The following is an 18,897-nucleotide window of genomic DNA, read 5'->3' on the forward strand; positions in this document are numbered from 1 at the left end:
CTGAGAGTATATACAGCCATTAAAGATTTGGACAAAGTCAAGGCAGTTATCGCTTCTACCTTGTACGGTGTGGCAGACAGACAGACACAATCAACACTTAGGCTCTCCATTTTTGGAATGAGGACCTTAAAAAATTATTATCTCAGTAAATGCGGGATATAAAAAACTAGAGGCACCTATTGACTACCATGATTGATGTCCTTCTAAAGGTCATGGAGGTCATTCACTGAGTCACTCCTGTGTTAGTGTCTAGATCTGAACACTGGCATGACAACATTTGGAACAGAAAAAGTAATTTAGTCCTGTTCCTGTAGTAGTTCTCCCACTCTTTATTCTAATGAAGGCCAAAAGAAATACATGAATATCCAGGTGCTGGTTGATAAGGCAGGGTGGGGTGTGCTCATTTCTGCAGTTTCATGTTTGTTTTCCTGTTAAGGCTGCAACAGTGGGGAGTTTCTAGAATTCAGATAGTCTCTCACATCCAGGGGCCTTGGTTAGCCCAAGACTGGTAGAAAGTATTCGAATTTGAGAAAAATGACTACCGGTTAGTTTGACACCTGCTGTAGCCAAGCAATGGAAGACAGAATGTCTTGGGTTAATAAACCACACCGCAAGAAAGCATCTTAACCACAGTGTAAAAGAGCCGGGCTCGTCTGCATTCATGATTATAGATAACCTCATCTCATCTCACCGACAGGGGTCCCACTCTGTAACGGCAGTGCATCCCACAACATTGCATGTTACACCCTTCCCAGTTAAACCTCAGCAATTGGCTGCTGATAATCTATGCAATCCGAGTGACTGCACCTATGAGCTGCTATCTTTGCTAACCAAAGTGTTGAGATCGCAATGAGAATTGAAATCTGTCATCCATAACTCACTAGTGTTGAATCTAGAAACACTAACAGAAACTAAAATTCAATGACAAATGTTTTGACTAAAATTGTTTTTCAATGTCTTCAAATGTGTTTAATTCTGGACACCGCATTGCAAAAAGCACATTGTGCCCCTGGAGAGAGTCCAGCAAAGAGCAACCAGACTAATCCCAGGGTTTCAAGGAATGCGCTAAAGGGATTGACGGGACTGTGTTTATTAAGTTTAGAACAAAAAAAATTAGGGGGGACTTGATTGAAGTCTTTAAAATCTTTAAAGGAGTTGACTAATTTAACCCTAGCTAAAACGTTCGTTGCAGCACAGAAACCAGGAACAGAGGACCCAGTTTGAAATTAAGTGGAGAGAGACTCATAGGTAGAAGAGTAACTGTCCATGCTGTTGATGCTGAATCATTGGGATCCTTTAAGACCCAACACTGGATGAGCACTGGTGGGCTGAAATGTTCTTATGTTCTTATACACTTTAGCATAAACTGTATCTCTCAATGTGCTTACTGAACCAACGCAGCTGCTTGTAAACCACATGAGTTGAACAACACAGAAATGTTGAAGGTAGGTGAAAAAGTGATACAGAGAGGCAATATTTTCCCTTTGTGTGGGGTACTGTTGCATATTGGATTGCAGACTGCAGGCAGTTTGATATTGGAATGAGAAATAACAGTTTTATAGACTGGTTTCAATGAGCAGATGGAGGTGTGGAATTTGAGTGTTTACAGCGCACTAGTCTCTCAGCCTGGAATATCTGAACTGGTACAGCCCCTGCATAAAACTGAACTGTTGTGCTTGCTTCAGGCCCCACTTTAGTTATGCTTCCGTTGTGAATGTACAGGTGAAACTGGGAACTTTGTATTAATTTCCTATTGCACCATACAAAACTACTACAAAACCCATGAGATTCCAGTTGACTAATGAGACTTCCTTTGCTTTGATGTGTCTTTCTCATATGCCACAGTGGGGGGGTTCAAAGTTTTCTTGCTGCTCTAAACTGAGAGACAGTAGGACCCAGGGGAAACCAAATGTCTTTGTGAACTCTTAAAATGCAACACATAGTTAGACAAGATGGTTATAACGTGCAAAGAGAGAGAGAGAGAGAGAGAGAGAGAGAGTGTGATATACAGACAGACTGACAGCTGGAGGAGATTGAAAGAGAGATAGGGAGAGCCAGGGAGTGAAGAAAACGGAGAAAGTGAGACCAGATATTCTGCATAAACAGGCAGTAGCTTCCTGCATGCTGTTCATTCCTGTATTTCATGGTGAAGAGAGAGAGGGATCAGATCTCTGCAGCCCGGAGGTTCTGCACTGACAGCTTCAATTTACCAGCTGATTCCAGCCCGGCTGTCTGTATCTAGACTGGGCGTTCTGAGGGGACACTGGAAATAAAAAAGCCATCTAGATCTTCCAGTGCTGAAGACCTAAACCTTCAGTGTTGAGCACGGATTGGAACAAGACTCTTGTGGTGGTTCCCTGAAGAGATGTGGCTCTCCCCTGAGTGTCTTACCAAGATGTCCCAGCTTTCCTTCAGAATGGGGGGGCTCCCTGTTTGCTGTGCCCTGGGCTTCTCTGCACAGTGAGAGGCTCCTCAGCACCACAGGACACGAGAGGAGGGGGGCAGCAAGGAAGAGGAAAGTAAAGTGAACAGTAGAAAAAGCAATCATAGGTAAAGGGATTTTCTAAAACCCAACAAGGTAATAAAAGGAAATGTTAAGAAGTTTGTTAAAGGGACTAAAATAAAAGTGGAAAAGTAAATAAGAACAGGGAGGGAGAGAGTAGGAACGTGAGAACAAAGAGGAAGAGCAGAACAAAACGAGTGAAACTAGTGACCCATATAGAAGAGGCGTAGTAGGCATAGAGCGGAGACAGGGAGATGCCCCGAGGTTCAGAGATGCGCCGGGCCATGCTGCCCCTGCTCTGCATGCTGCTAGTGTGGGGAGGCAGCGCGGAGAGGGGAGTGAGGGGCAACCCAGACTGGCACACACAGAGGACAGAGGAGAGTGGCAGGGAGTCCACTGCCCAACCCAGCCTCAACAACCCGGTACGTTCATGTCAGTGTTATCCCTTAGAGACGTTTATACAACTAACTGTGTAAAAGCAAATTCATGTATTTGACTTTTTTGTGTCCAGCCTTGTCATGCGTCCTGTTTTGCCATTCATCCTCACCTTTTGCCAATTTTTATGTGTTTGTGATGGGAAGAAGATGTACTTTAAAAACATATGGCTCATGCTTAGACAGGCAGACAGAAGTATTCTTCACTTTGACTACTTTTTCCCAGGCAGGGAATGTGTCAACATCACTGTGAGTATCTATGCTGAGTGTTCTTAAGTTCACCAGTGGTTATAGTTGCCAATTATATTCAATCAGATTTGTTTTTTGAGTAATTTATTACAGTACTATCATAGTGTGGTTGGCAAGACTGACTTGTAATAGTATTGAGTGAACGTTTCTTTTCAGCGAGAGAGAGATGGTCAGACCTAATGTGTTTGCTATCTATTGATATAAATTAATGCAAATTAATTTTATGTAATTTTTTTTTTAATTGTTGGCAATACTTATTTCATGTTCATGTCAATATGTATATATTAAATAATGGAATCTAGAAAGAGAGTCACAATGAGCCATCTATAGAGTGGAGTTCAGGAGAAGGAATCAGAGGCAGGACGGGAGAGTCATCTAGTCAAAATAGTGCAGGAAAGAGTGGAGGTCAGGAGAGAGGTCGCTGCCTTTAGTGATTTAGTATTTCCCATGCTGTGTAACCCTTATCAGTGCTCGTCCAAAGTGTCCTTTATTGGTAAGAGCATATTTTAGCAAATACGATGTCCCCACTATTCATATTCGCTGATCCTGAGTGAATATTTCCGAATCACATTTTTATGTATCTTCCATTTATTCAAGGGGCTCCTGGGCTATTCGAGTATCCTCGTTCATGGAATAACTATAGGATTATGAACGCCCATGCTGTAGCCTCTATTTATACCAGTGATCACAAACAGCACTAAACTACATTGATTACATCAACCTTCGTTAATGTAAAGAGCCTTCAGTGAGGTGTTGTGTTATAACCCTGGGTGTTGTGGGATAAATGGTCCTGATAGGATTTGTTTAAAGAATATAAAACATTAATAGAATGAAAGCAAGCCAATATTTTCGATTTCTATCAGTAAAGAGCTGCAACTGCATTTACAATATTACACATTGGTGCTTCCCATAGGAATGCTTTCCTTACTGACAGGTCTTGTTGTTTTATGTCTGGCCTGTCAGTCTTCTCCTTGTTCTTGGTCTAGTTGCCTTTTTGGCACGCAGTAAAGGGCTTTCTCTGGGTGTAATATGAAATTTGCTCAACTGTACATTCTGTCTCATATTACTAAATAAAGTGGTCATCTTGAAACTGAAAAAATGAAAAGAAATGTAATTAATTCAGTGACAAAATATTCCACTAGAAGTCTCTTTTATGTCTTTAGAAACACTAATAAGTTCACTGATAAACATTTTGAGTAGGTGTCCTCTTCAATGTCTTACAGTTTGTCTTTGAATTTATTACATTTCTTTTAGTATTTCTAAATTTAGCACTATCATGTGTTTAATAGATATCATGATAACTTAAAGAAATCAACAACGATTCTCCAACTTTAAAATCTCCTTGGTGGCTAATCCAATACAGCCATGTGCCTGCAGGATGATCATGCAGTCAGGAGCTTGCTGGTTTGAATCATGGTCGTGCTGAGTTGCAGACCTTGGCTGGGGGCTTATCATTATTATTTTTTTTTACAATTCTACAATGCTTTACCATGCATGTTTCCCATTTCCTTTTGCCTCTACTTCATCATGCATTTCCTGCACTTTTTTATGCTTTTACCATGCTACACTGCAGCGAACCTTTAGAAGAGAAGGTTGACTGGACCATGCTAGACTGGCTTCTGAGATTAGATTGCAAGCAGGATGGGTGTTCTCAGTAACTGGGTGTGTTGTTCCAGCAGCTGTGTTATAAAATCATTCTCCTGCGGGTCATGGATTTCTAACACAGTCCTGAGCTTGATATGAAACATTATTGCTGAATTTAGAGAAATGTTTGTCATTGGATTTATTACCTTTAGTATTTCTAAACTTTGAACTCCTGTGAATATCCTTTCTCCAGTTACAAGCAAATATACGCTTTTAAACAGAGACACATGGGTTTATATATGAAACCTAAAGCCTTATCAAAGAAAAACAAGTAAAAGCCTATTTGCATGAATATATGGTATATTAAATGTCACTTCCACTTCTTAACATAAAAAACTGTATGATCGAGTCGAGGCTATTCGGCCCTTCTAAGCTTGTCCGGTTTCTAGTATCTGATTGATCTCAGAACTTTGTCAAGTTGGGTCTTAAAGAATCCAAGTGGTTCTGCCTCAACATCATGACAAGGTAGCCCATTCCATACCTTTACCCCTCTCTGTGTTGCTCTGGACCTTTTGCCTTTTGAAGTGAGCTGTACTTAACTGGCATAGTATTCCCAGTAAGGTTTAAATGTAGAGCATTCTAGAATCCTAGCATTTCCATGGACTTCCACTCTTTTGTCTATTCCAAATGTATCAATCACTTTCTGTCCCACTGTCTATCTGTCTTATTACTTGATATTCATGGTAACGTCCTACTTCCTTCTCTACAGGATACTGCCCCCCCAGAGTCTCACTTCGTGGACCCCAAGATCACCTGGCTGTTTTTCAAGAATAATTCCAACAAAGGGGTGAATGGGAGGAAGGGGAATCGACACAGAGGGCAGAACCAGCAGGTGAGTGAGGGGAAGGGTATGCAGGAACAGCCTAGGGACAGAGACTAGCCAAATCCCACGAGATGAAGGAAAATCCACATTATTTCAGAGAGCCAATGACTCCTGTTTCCCGATGGGTCTGGTAGTATCCACAACACAAAGAGGCAGTCTCAAAAAGAGAGGCCAAGGACGGGAAAAGCATGGACACTGAACTGTTTCAGACACACACTGGGCTTGTAAACCGACATGGAAAATAAACTAGCAAATGCAACTGAGGCATCACACACATGTGACCTTTCCTTAGCCATACCTTAGTGATCTACCACCACTGAAAACAAGCAAAGGGAAATCAAAAGGGTTTTATATCAAAAGGATAAAAAAAATAGATAGGACAAATAATCACATGTAAAATATTTGAGGTTTTGGTTAATTTGATCACGACAGGTTCTATATTAAATCACACTGTCAGGTTGTCATTAGTTGGTAAACAAGGGTAAATAATATGCACATTTTATTCAATTTAATAAAAATACATAACAGCTTTAAACAACATAAAGGGAATTGCTCAGTAACTTTGAGTATGTGCACAGCCTTACCTGGACCCTTGTGTTTTTCTGTTGAATCAACTAAGGAAGCTGAAATGAGGTCAGTGCCTTGCCTTTTCTGTACCTGCCATGTGGATTTAGAGCAGTGGGTTTCAGTCTCTGTTGTGTTGTCTCAGTTTGCTAACTCGTTGCTCTGTGTCCTTCCTCACCCAGCATGGGCAGCCTGGCCCCCCAGGGCCTCCAGGGCCACCAGGCCCCCCCGGCCTGCCCGGCCCAGCTCTCCCTCCAGAGGAGCTGCTGGAGGAGTTTAGAACCCTGCTGAAAGGTAAGAATTGGGCTGAGGTCCTGATGAGTCAGATGTGAGATTGTCTTCAAGAACACTCTACTGTAGTTCTAGCTGTCATATGTTTTTTTTTCCCATGTTTGATCCTGGTTTTTAATTAAAAACTTCCACCGAAGGTTGCATACAGAACTGGGCAGAAGCATGATGTTACAGTGTTGTAACATACTCATTGCTGTCAGAAACCAGACAACTGGAAATGAAGTGTAGACTAAGCACAGAGCATAGGAGCCACTTCTTCATAGTTGGTGAGGGTATGGAATAGGTTACCTAGTCATGCTGGTGATGCTGAATCACTGGGATCCTTTAAGACCTGACTTGACTATGTTTTGAGATCAGTCAGTTACTAGGAATCGGAGAGGCGTATATTTATGTTCTTATGTTCTATGCTATCACATGACTCTTTAAGATGTTTGTTTATTCAAACCATACCATGTGGTTTTATCACAGAATAACAGGATTTGGAATTATAATGCAAGTGATTGGCAGACAAATTCCACCTGTCATATAATAATTGACTAAATACTCTCTCCAGCATCTCCTTAGCACCAAATCACTCCATTCACCCTGCCTCTTACTAAGCTCTCCATTCATTTCTATCTGGTGCCTTCACTTTAGTCAAGGCTAAACCAGCAACAGCGTCACCTTGGACCGTGATTTCAAGAATGTTTTTGATGCCGGAGTGATGGAGCTGGCAGCCCCACTCTGGTCTGATCCTATAATAAGGGTAATTTTCTGGAGCTGGATGGGACTTGGCTCCGGTGAGGAATTCCACAGATTCCTCCTGGGGGCATTGTCTCTCCTGCAGGGTAGGGGGCGGGGGACTATGGTTTGAAATTATCTTGGTATTCTTCTCCACACCTTCATTTTTGGAAGATTACTTTCATTGCAGGAGTTGAAACCTGCAGGTGCGATGATTTACAACGAGTAAGTAGACCCGTTTACCCGGTTTCAGTGCTGTAGAGCTACTGGGCTTTTAGTAGTGCTTCTTTTTGCCTGTGTTAAGAACATGGTTCTTCTACAGACATCCCAAACCCAGGGTATAGACCCTGGAAAAAGAGACACTTAACCTCCTTGTGCTCTGTCCTTCGAATGGGAAGTAAAACTGAGGTCCTATTGTAAGTGTCTCTGCAACCGTTGTTGTTGCATAATTCACCCCCTAGTCACTGTAGGTTGTTTTGGATAAAAGCATCTGACTGATAATAATTTCAGAGATATTGTAATAACCTTGCAATAAGCATTATACCTCCTCACCAGAGACACTTGCTCACTTGATTACACCTTGTGGATCGTGAACAGTAGTCTACTTGTCCTGTACAGTACACTACCCCTCCAGCAGAGACTGGACAGGTATTATGTTGGCCCTGAACCGGGAGGTGGGATATTTTGTAGCAAAATGAATAGTATATTAAATGCCTGTCATGTTTACTACTGTACTTTTCAGTACCCCAGATAACTTTAAAATTAGGGCTAGTGATGGTTTACCAGTTCACCTGTTCTGTAGGAACAACAGATGGAAGACAAAGCAATTATCCCGATATTTGAAGCAAAAGTCAATCGGTGAAGCTTTTGGAAGTTTGAGTTCTTCTAAAGAAAATAAATGGCAAACCTTTATGTAATTTTTTTTTTTCATTTTAATTTTTTTTCTGGAGAAATATACAGCTGTAGTCAAAAGTTTACATACCCCAATGGAAATGTATTATTTCTAGAAATGTTTTGAAAACAAAGAATTATGTAAAATCTTTTGTAGCAAAAGTCTTGCTTTTGTAGATGAGGAAAAAAAGTACAAGAAATAGATGTCTACAATTATTTATTTCAGCAATTTTTGCAAAACTCCAAAAATGGTAATTCAAAAATATTCATACCCTTTGATGCTATGATAGTATTGTCTACAAGGTGCTGGAAATGTCAGTATGATAATGCAGAACCTACTTCTAGAAAAGTAAAGATCGATCTAAAGACCTTAGGCATAAAATTATTTATTGTCATAAAGATGGATACAAGAAGATTTCCAAACATTTGATTAGCCCAATTTCAACTATTGTTTCTATTATCAAAAAGTACAAGACTTATGGTGCTGTCACAATGCTCCCTCGGTCTGGGTGAAAGAAGAACAAGTAGAATTGCAAGGAAAATTAGTAACAATCTGAGATTGACGGCCAAAGATATTCAGAGTGAATTAGCTGCAAGTGGACTGGGGTTTCCATTTCAACCACAGGTCGAGTATTGCATGGTGAAGGTCTCAATGGTCGCAGTCCAAGGAAAAAGACACTCTTAGGAAAACATCACAAGGACAATTGCTTAAAGTTTGCAAAACGACATTTGGATGATGGATATCAGTTCTGGTCAAAGGTTTTGTGGAGTGATGAAACAAAAATTGAGCTATTAAGCTGATAGTTGTTCCATTTGGAGAAAGTCTGGTAAGGTGTACAAAGAAAAGAACACCATACCTACTGTCAAGCATGGAGGTGGTAATATCTTTATATGGGGCTGTTTTTCCTCTAATGTCACAGGAAATTTAGTTTCAGTACATGGTAAGATGGAATCCAGAGCATACCAAAAGATATTGGCCAATCGTCTAAAACCCTCTGCTACAAAACTTGGTTTAAAGCTCAACTGGACATTCCAACACGACAGCGATCCAAAACACACATCAGAATCTACTTCAGAATGGTTAAAGAAGAATAAAATCAAGGTTCTGGAATGATCTAGTCAAAGTCCTGATCTAAATCTGACTGAGAATCTTTGGTATGAGTTGAAGAAGGCTGTGCACAAGTCCTCGGAATTTGAATGAACTGGAACAATTTTGCATTGAAGAATGGTAAAAAAATCACTAAAGAATCACACCAAAAGCTCATTGACAAATATCCTAATCGTTTAAAAGAGGTTACCATTGCTAAAGGTGCCTCAACTAGCTAGTAATTTTGCTTTCTTTGTCAGGTTATGAATACTTTTAAATTAGCATTTTTGGAGTTTTGCAAAAAATAATTGCAGAAATAAATAATTGTAGATATCTATTTCTTATAACTTTTCCTCATCCACAAAAGCAAAACTTTTGCTATAAAAGATTTTTCCTATAATTATTTGTTTTTGAAAAAATTCTAGAAATTATAAATTTTCATTTGGGTGTTTAAACCTTTGACTACAACTGTATATTAAAAAAAAAAAAAAAAAAAAAAAAAAAAAAAAAAAAAAAAAAACACTCAGGAAGTGTGGATTGTCCAAAAAAACCCAAAAAGGTTCTGAATTGTTTTCGCTACAAGGACTCAAACTCCCAGAAGCAACTCTGAAAACAAAAAGTGCTGCTTGAAAATATATATATATATATATATATATTATATATATATATATATATATATAAATAACAAAAAAGATGCAGTATTGTCAGACCTCGAACAATGCAAAGAAAATAAGTTCATATTCATTTTTAAACAACACAATACTAATGTTTTAACTTAGGAAGAGTTCAGAAATCAATATTTGGTGGAATAACCCTGATTTTCAAGCACAGCTTTCATGCGTCTTGTCATGCTCTCCACCAGTCTTTCACATTAAGGTTGTCCTGGAAGAAAACTTGCTTCCTTCTGCTCTGACAATGCTCCCCAACTCTGAGGATTGGTTTTTCCAGCAGGACAATGATCCATGCCACACAGCCAGGTCAATCAAGGTGTGGATGGAGGACCACCAGATCAAGACCCTGTCATGGCCAGCCCAATCTCCAGACCTGAACCCCACTGAAAACCTCTGGAATGTGATCAAGAGGAAGACGGATGGTCACAAGCCATCAAACAAAGCCGAGCTGCTTGAATTTTTGCGCCAGGAGTGGCATAAAGTCACCCAACATCAATGTGATAGACTGGTGGAGAACATGCCAAGATGCATGAAAGCTGTGCTTGAAAATCAGGGTTATTCCACCAAATATTGATTTCTGAACTCTTCCTAAGCTAAAACATTAGTATTGTGTTGTTTAAAAATGAATATGAACTTATTTTCTTTGCATTATTCGAGGTCTGACAACACTGCATCTTTTTTGTTATTTTGACCAGTTGTCATTTTCTGCAAATAAATGCTCTAAATGACAATATTTTTATTTGGAATTTGGGAGGAATGTTGTCAGTAGTTTATAGAATAAAACAAAAATGTTAATTTTACCCAAACAGATACCTATAAATAGTAAAACCAGAGAAACTGATAATTTTGCAGTGGTCTCTTAATTTTTTCCAGAGCTGTAAATATATATATATATATATATATATATATATATATATATATATATATATATATATATATATATATATATATATAATCAATCAATCAAAGAAACATATTGTGGGCATGTTTCATTCTGAAAATATGAGCTACATGCAGTGATAGTATTACATATTAGATAAGATTAACTAGAATTATTTGGTTAGCTCTGTGTACTTGACTGTGATGTAATCATAGCCCATAGGTAAGCTGGAACAGCAAGCAGCCACAGTTGAGCAAGTTAAAACTCACAAAGTTACAACCATAGCATCACTGTGTAGTATAGACAATCAGGGTTTGATTTTGCCTTTAAAAGTACCTCAGTTTGCAAAGGCATTCATTGTTCAATTTGGGGAGTTTCCCTAAGATATATCTGAATTGATTTGTCAATGTTTTGAGGAATGGGCCTCACTCACACTGACATGTTTCTGGTGCTTGGACAATGACTCTTCCTGCCGTTTCCTCCTGAAGTTTTCTGACTCTGTGTTTCTCCTGGCAGAGGCGGCAACTCACTGGGGAGACCTGGAGCCAAGTGTGCGGTGCCCGCTGTGCGGCGGCCAAGGAGACGAGCCTTTGGGGGGCACTGACAAGCAGCCTGCCCTGGCAAGCCCATATCACCACGTACAGACCGCCTTCCACTGCCAACTCAAGGGCAACAGCATGGTGCGCAGACGCAGTTTGCTGGAGCTCAGCGACTTCACCTTTGTGAGTGGACACCGTTCAGTACCACCCTCATTCTGCTTTGTTACAGAACAGCTTTTTCCCTTTCTTTCTTTTTGGGGATGTGCAGATTTTTCAAATGCAAATTCCTAGTTCATTATCATGAGGGCTTATTTTCGTTGTAAAAAAATGGCTTATTTCATGGCATGTCACAGTAGGTACTGTATTTCATGATTTAAACATGTTATGCATTAAAGCAAAAAAGTAAAATAAAAAATAATAGTGTTGTCACATAAAACTGATAATTTTCTCTAGTTATTATATAATAAATGTTCCTAAATATTGAAATGCTTACCTGAAAAACAGCAAATGCTAAATTGTAGAATATTTTGTTTTTCATGCCAACTTTTTAATGATATTCTTTTTTCACCATCAGTTTATGAATTATGAATCAAAATAAAAACATAAAATACATGTAAAAATAACAACAGACCTGTTAAATTGTGTGGATAAAAATGTATATGGAGTAGAACAATGTTATAAAATGAGCAAGAAACAATTTAAACACCTTTAGCCTCTTCCATCTGCTTTGAAATTATTACATCATTATCACCTGCAGATTAAACACAATCTCTGTGTAGTGACCCTTATAAGAGTTTACCATTGCCATTATGCAGTTTTCCCCACGCTTACCATGGTTTTAAATTTGCTCTCAATGCTGTACCATGCTTCTGTATGCTTTATTACACTTTATATGATTTTACTATGATAACAATGTATAGGAGTTTAGTTCACATTTCTTTCTCTATTTTATTATTTATTTTAAAAGCTGATGTTTGTATGAGAATTCTTTCTCCACTGCAATTAAACAAGACATGTGTCTATTTATTTGAATTACCTTGACCATCCCTCTCTCTCTCTCTCTCTCTCGTGTTTTCTCTTGCATCCTTCCTTTAGCAGCCAGCAGGGGGCGATAGCTTGATCCAGCGGGGGCAAGGCTTCAATATCAGCAGTGGCCGCTACACAGCGCCAGTCTCTGGCTTCTACCAGCTCACCGCTAGTCTGCTTATTGGTAAGTGCCCTTCCTGTTCATCTCCATCCTGGCTGGTTACAGGCACTGTCTCTCCGTCCTACTTCTGCAAAGTGCCAAGAAAGGATCATCCTTGAGAACTGGTGCACACCAGAAAACAACAAAATCTTTGTGCCATGTGGCTTCATCCCTTGCTAGCGCACAATTTGACTCATCAGAATTTAACAGAACTCAGTGCCTAAATAAAACTGTGTCATGTATGATTACCCTATGAGTAAAAATAGAAAGTTTTGAATACTTAGATTCCAAATACTTCTTTCTTGCCCTGTCTTTTAATCTTGTCTCCATTACCATAGCCTTTATACTCTGGGATTAACCTTCACTGCAACTTTCCAGTTGTGTCTTATGTGGTGAAGTGGCTTAAACTGGACACCTAGCTTGTTATTCAGTTTTCTAAACGCTGGTGGATTTAAATGCTGCTTACTGTTTAAATTTGTTTCACATTCCTGTCACACGTGTTGCTTCAAAAGACTGTTGTGCCACAGGTCAGCACTGTCAGCACGTACAGTCCAGGTCGTCCAACCATGTTCTTAATTATTACATTGAACAAGGTCCTGCAACAGGATTTGGTCTCAAACAAGCTAGTTGCTTGTGTTGCAATATTGAAGATATTGCAGCAGGAGTTGTTCTTATAATTTAAACACTGTTAAGAATAATCATTTCTAATCCTTGAAAAATGGTCATTGCTTGTGAAATCAACCTATATTTTGTAGACAAATCCCAGTTTATGGCTGTAATAACGCACAGTGAGACCATTGTTACGCATTGTAAAGTCCAGAGAGATATGGCAAAGCATATTAATACACATGACAAACCATAGTGAACTGCATAGTATAACCACAGGAAAAGCAAGGAAAAATTGTAAAGTGACTGTAGTAAACTTTTATAAGGGTTAATGATCAAAGTAATACAACTAATAATCCTTTGAGGACAGGTTCCCCCCCCCCCCCCCTCCCTCCCTTTTGAGAACCAGACTCCTTTCACACAGTCTCTTTATGGAAATACACTGCCGACCCAGGGTGCTGGCTGTGTGCTGGGGTGTGTCTCCCCAGATAAGAGGCTGCTTGTGCCAGACAACTGGGTGGGTTCCCTTCCCCAGAATTCCCACCCAGAGAACCAGCTCATCCTCCCTGGAATCAGGCAACGGACCTGACCCTCTTAAAGGGGTAGCAGCACAGAAACAAAGTGTGCCTAGAACACAGGCAGCAAGACATCCCCTCACTTCAAACACACAGGCACACATTCTGGGGTAACTCTTATAAGAAACTGGGTATAGCCATAATAATAGTATAGTTTATCATGCTTTTCAATCTTGGAGGCCTAGGTTCAAATACAGCTCAGGTCACTAGTAAAATGAGTTTGGCATCTCATCTTTTTTATTGGTCTTTTTATGGTATTTGCAATCCATCAGCGTACTTATGCAGTCACAAAGAACACTTACGGGCGAGAGGAGGCCACTAGGCCCATCAATGCTCGTCCAGTTCCTGGTAGCTGATTGATCTCAAAGCTGAGCCATTCGTGCGTGTTTCTGATCCGCCTGTCTGTGTACTCCTGAGGAAGCTCCATGGATCCATCCCTCGCTCTACATGCCTTGGCCCTCACATTACGTGGGCACTAAACCCTTTAACACTCACTGTTGTAGTTTAACAGAGATGCTGTGTTTTACCCTGCCTGTAGTAATGTCTTGGAAAGGGTCCCTAATAGTGTTTATTACTTCTATGGCGATCCAGCTTCAAACACGCTCATTCCCTCCTCTGATGCCATTGTTGCACGACGATATGAAAAGCTTGTTCGTGTGACATGTTTGATCTGGTCTTTTGAAGTGATTTCTGATTTCCATGTTATGCATTAGCCAGTCCTTTTTTTGACTGTAACAAAAAAGTAACTACTTTATTTTTTACATTACCTGAGTGAAAAGGTTACAGTTACAAACATTAGAAAACATTACAGTTACAAGTTACTGAAAATTTGTAATCCGATTACTGTAACATGTTACTAATGCACTATGACATTTAATTCAATGCAGTTCGAGAGATTCTGTGTTTTTCCTGCCAGTACTCTATTTTCTAATGTCCAGTGTATGACCCCCCCCCCCCCCCCTCTCCACAGAGCACAGAGAGTGTCACAAGAAGCTGCAGCCCAGACCGGGAGACTGCATCCGGGTCTCCATCTGTATCCAGTCCCTCTGCCAGCGCAACATGTGAGTGCCGCTGTCCCTGTCTACTGTTTCACAAAGCCATTCAGTCCTGCAGTAAATAAATAAACTTGTGGGATTGATTGCTTATTAAAATCCTGAGCATCACTGTGAAGAAGAGAAAATGATCTATTCAGGGTTACCAAGATATTTAGTAAGTGAGGGGTCTGAGGGACGAAAAGTGGGAAATACCAGTCCCGGTTTCGATAATGTGGCAGTACTGTATATATTTACAAACTGTGACAAATATTAACAGTATGTGCAGACTACTATATAATAAGACATTAAAATAAAATGTTTGACTAGCGTTTTTCTAGACATATACAAAAATATTCACAATAACTTATGCTAAATAATGTTAGTACAGTACCAAGTTTCATGACAATTGGATAAGTGGTTCTCCAGGTCTTTTTGTAGTTCTGCAGTGGTCAGTTTAATGCCGTGTTCAGATTTGAGTTGTAAGTGTAAACACACCAGAATGAATGCCTTCTCCTGTCTCTACCCAGGTCCTTAGAGACGATAGCTGGAGGGGGGTCTGCTGGGAGTCTCTTCACAGTCTTGGCCACAGGCACCTTGTATCTGCAGGTACTGAGCCACAGTAACCCTTGAAATGACAAAGCCTTACTTACCTGCCACGCCTGCTCACTTACTGTGTTTCGTTCATGTTTTACTCTTTGTTTCAATCACTTTATGCACGGATTACAAAACTGGTAATTATAATCTCCACCTAGTGTTGCGTTTTCATAAAAGAAATACGTCCCGCTAAGCTCTTCTTAACATTGTCAGTAGATATAAGGAAATTGAAAAATGAAGTGACTATTTTCTAAAAAAAAAAAAAAAAAAAAAGTAGGAAATCTTTGCTGTGAATCAGTGCAGCAGCCTCTGTCTCAGGATTGTTTTGCTTGAGAGTTTCATTAATACCCAACAATGCCATTATCACTATTATTCTACAACCAGCTTGTTTAACATTGCTGGTTTCTGAACCTTGGTCCGGGGTTCTTCTTCAATCACTACCTTATTTATGTGGTAATGACTTTGTAGTTTCTTATAGTGCCAAATGGTCAAAAAGCTCCTGGAAGTCTTTGTAATAGTTTTTTTCTTAAAAAAAAGTGGAATCATTATGTTTTGTTAAGGAAGAAACAGCTGAACTCTGAAGTAAAATTAGAAGAAAGTCAAGCTCTGCTTCAATCGGTGTTGAAGGCATTAGTCAAAACGTCAACACACTTGACTTAGAGTTGAATTTATAATTTAGCGTTTAAATGTATGGATGATAGCATTTATCTCAGGGCGAGGTCCTGACAAGGAAGCAGATGTTGAAACCCTCTGAGCAGCTGTACATTTGGATGCTCTTTGAGGTTTGAGCCAGAGACACTATAGATCTCAAGATGAAATTACCTGTTAACCAATAGCCTTGATGAAATGCGTTTCATCTTCCGCCAGCCCATTGTGTAGTCAGCTGATAGAACAACATGATGCCCTTTAAATAACATATTTGATTATGATTGCATCGGTTGCTACTATCTTTTTGTCTGCAAACTGATTAGAACCAGAATGCATTGTGGCTTATCGCCTTAGGCCACTTTACCCAGAATGCAATGTGACCAAATATCTATTTTTAAACAGAATGCTGTCTAAAATAGTTGTACTGGAAAACATTCTGTAAATTATGAGGTAAAGCTAGCCCTGTGAGTAGGCAGTGTGTCCTTGTTTTCTGACCAAGCTCGGGCACTTAAAAAACTTCTGGTCACCTGTTTGTGTCCCAGATCAATTGCTGTGTATAAAACAGGAGCTTAGAAGCTGTGTAGAAAACCAGTTCTTAGGAGAAATATTTCCCAACCAGTAAAATCCCTCTCTCTCCCTCTAGGTCGGTCAGTATATCTCTGTCTTTGTGGACAATGGCACCGGCTCCGCCCTCTTTATACAGAAGGGGTCAAACTTCTCAGGGATTCTATTGGGTGTGTGACTCCTGGGGACCACACCTACTTCTTTCACCAGCGAATCTGACTTTCTGCAGAAACGTGCCAAGGAATGTAAAAATGATCTTTCTCTCAAAGAGGAAAAAAGACGAGTCCACCAAACCAGACAAGAGACCCCAGAGTTCACAGACAGGAACTGAGAATGTGTCTTGGTTGTTGACCGGATGGCAGACTCCAGTTTAAAAGCCAAGGAAGCATTTTTGTATTTCAGTACAGTAACTGCAGCATTGCGGCCGCCTTGGCAGTGAGATGGCTATTGAAAACCCAGGACTGTCTTTTCACTGGCAGCGTTTTCATACCACAGCTCCCTGGAGCTGGAGACTCTTGTTTAAGTTATGTTTGTAAATATCTTCAAAGTATCATAAATTCTAAGGTAAAAACTAAAAGGGCTTGATTTATTCAAGGGGATACGCCACAGATGGATTTCATTTGTGCATTTTACAGCACCTGTGTCTTGGATTTTCAGGGGTACTCCTTGGATACCCCAAGTTATGTAAAATGCTCCAATACAATACAATACAGCTGTGGCTTTTCCTGTCAAGGTATCTGTTGAATTAGTTCAACCCCAAACTAAAGTAGACATGCATTCTGGCTAGTGCCGTCTTGTTTAATAAAGGCGCTAAAACATTGGTCTTATTTGCCTTACATTTGTAAATAGACAATTACTTTGAAAACTAATATTCAAAGATGTGTACTTTTTCAAGTTCAGCGATGATGTGATATAACTGAAAAATACTAGTTTCAAATTCAATGCTTAAAGATATTTTTACTACCCCTTTGGTTCATCTAGCCTGTTAAACATGTCTATCACGAACTACATAAAAAATGTTAAAAAACTCGGTATTCCACTATGAACCATAAAAAGGACTATAATACAATTTAAGTATTCACCTAAAAACTATATTTATTGCTTCTGATCTGAATAAATATTGGCATTATATTGTGCTTGGTTTGTGTAGATATGTTAAATGTGTGTCTTTTGAATTCTGTGTACTATGTGCCCTGTCAGTAAACAATTTAAGCACAATACACTCCATTCTCAGCTCTCCAGCACTGTCATTACCCTGCACCTTAATAAAGGACACTAGCCTAACATGCCAGTCTCAGATCTACAGCACTGTCAGTTAAGAATAACTCGCAACACATTTCCAGACTGTTTTTGTACATCACAATTTGTTTTTGAGGCGAGGGAAGGCGAGTGTGAATCCATTGGCAGAGATTCAGGCCTGCCCGGATAACTCTCGTCCACATCTGTGAGGAATCAGAGACACTGGAGGGCTGGGCTGCTCTTATCAATGGGAGCTGATAAGTACACTGCTGTCTGCACTCCACAGCTGCGGGGGCACAAATGAGTACAAGCTGAGCAGCGGCCCAGTACCTGAATATTTAGCTCTCCCTGAAATCAGATTCCCTCAAACTGGGATTTACTGGCTGTCAAAATCATAGAGCCGCTAAATCCAGGAATCTCTAAAGACAGATTTAATCAGCATTGGAATATATAATGACAAAAGTAGTACTTCATCATAGCCATGTGCAGACACTATGTTGAGTGTTATAACTCCAGCTTCCTGGAACCCAATTCTCTTACTGATTTTAAGATCTTCTGGACGCCACTGCTTTCAAAAGGAAGCAAAACCTATTTCAAACGAATTTGAAAACGAAAAGCATTTGCAAATGAACATACCCCTTGACCCATACTTGAATTGAAGTCTGCTAGTTTGAACCCAAAGAGACGAATCTCAAAGCCATGGCTTTAACTGCAACATGAGAACCCTTTACTGCAGAAGGACTGGCTTTAAAGACTTGGTTTTCATCAGACACATGCATTTTGTTAACATTCCCTGAAATAATCAGTCAACTGCTCTTACCAGCATTAACCCAGCAGCAACTTTCAATACAATTACTTTCGAGATACAGCCACAGATGTTCATTCCCATGAGAGGCAGGTTAATTGAGGTTTCATTTTGATCAGCTGTTGCAATTCTGTGTCCTAAACATAACCTAGAGGCAACGCACAACAGTTGTATGGTTTGTCAGACAATTGACTGCGTAAATTAGGCTGAGAAGTTATACTGCAGACCTGTAACTGCACAAAACAATTGTAAATTACCTATTAAAAAATGTAATCCTAGGTTTGTCTATAGAAAATGTGGTGTACTTAGACTGAGAAGAGAATGCAATGATTTGAATTAAATCAATCTAA

The 18,897-nt window shown here is 39.7% G+C and overlaps 1 protein-coding gene across 2 annotated transcripts; it reads left to right on the forward strand.

Annotated features, from left to right (window-relative positions):
- Window positions 1-1,965: 1,965 nt before the first annotated feature.
- On the forward strand, window positions 1,966-17,799 carry si:ch1073-184j22.1 (erythroferrone). 2 transcript variants are annotated; one of them, XM_041262817.1, is made up of 8 exons: window positions 1,966-2,925; window positions 5,540-5,662; window positions 6,400-6,511; window positions 11,274-11,479; window positions 12,392-12,506; window positions 14,634-14,724; window positions 15,225-15,303; window positions 16,583-17,799. In XM_041262817.1, the coding sequence occupies exons 1-8, from the start codon at window positions 2,758-2,760 to the stop codon at window positions 16,679-16,681; spliced, it is 993 nt and encodes a 330-aa protein (XP_041118751.1). In that variant the 5' UTR covers window positions 1,966-2,757; the 3' UTR covers window positions 16,682-17,799. The 2 variants fall into 2 exon arrangements, with proteins under 2 accessions (XP_041118751.1, XP_041118752.1); XM_041262818.1 differs by having other exon boundaries at window positions 12,395-12,506.
- Window positions 17,800-18,897: the final 1,098 nt, after the last annotated feature.

This window comes from Polyodon spathula, chromosome 11 (assembly GCF_017654505.1).
Source record: "Polyodon spathula isolate WHYD16114869_AA chromosome 11, ASM1765450v1, whole genome shotgun sequence".
In the NCBI taxonomy this organism is placed as follows: Eukaryota; Metazoa; Chordata; class Actinopteri; order Acipenseriformes; family Polyodontidae; genus Polyodon; species Polyodon spathula.

Excerpts from the sequence above, each read along its gene's own strand:
- si:ch1073-184j22.1 (XM_041262817.1), top strand. The coding sequence starts at position 2,758 with ATGCCCCGAGGTTCAGAGATGCGCCGGGCCATGCTGCCCCTGCTCTGC. Across the intron at positions 11,480-12,391 it reads AGCTCAGCGACTTCACCTTT|CAGCCAGCAGGGGGCGATAG; the intron begins GTGAGTGGACAC and ends TCCTTCCTTTAG. Across the intron at positions 15,304-16,582 it reads CAGGCACCTTGTATCTGCAG|GTCGGTCAGTATATCTCTGT; the intron begins GTACTGAGCCAC and ends CTCTCCCTCTAG.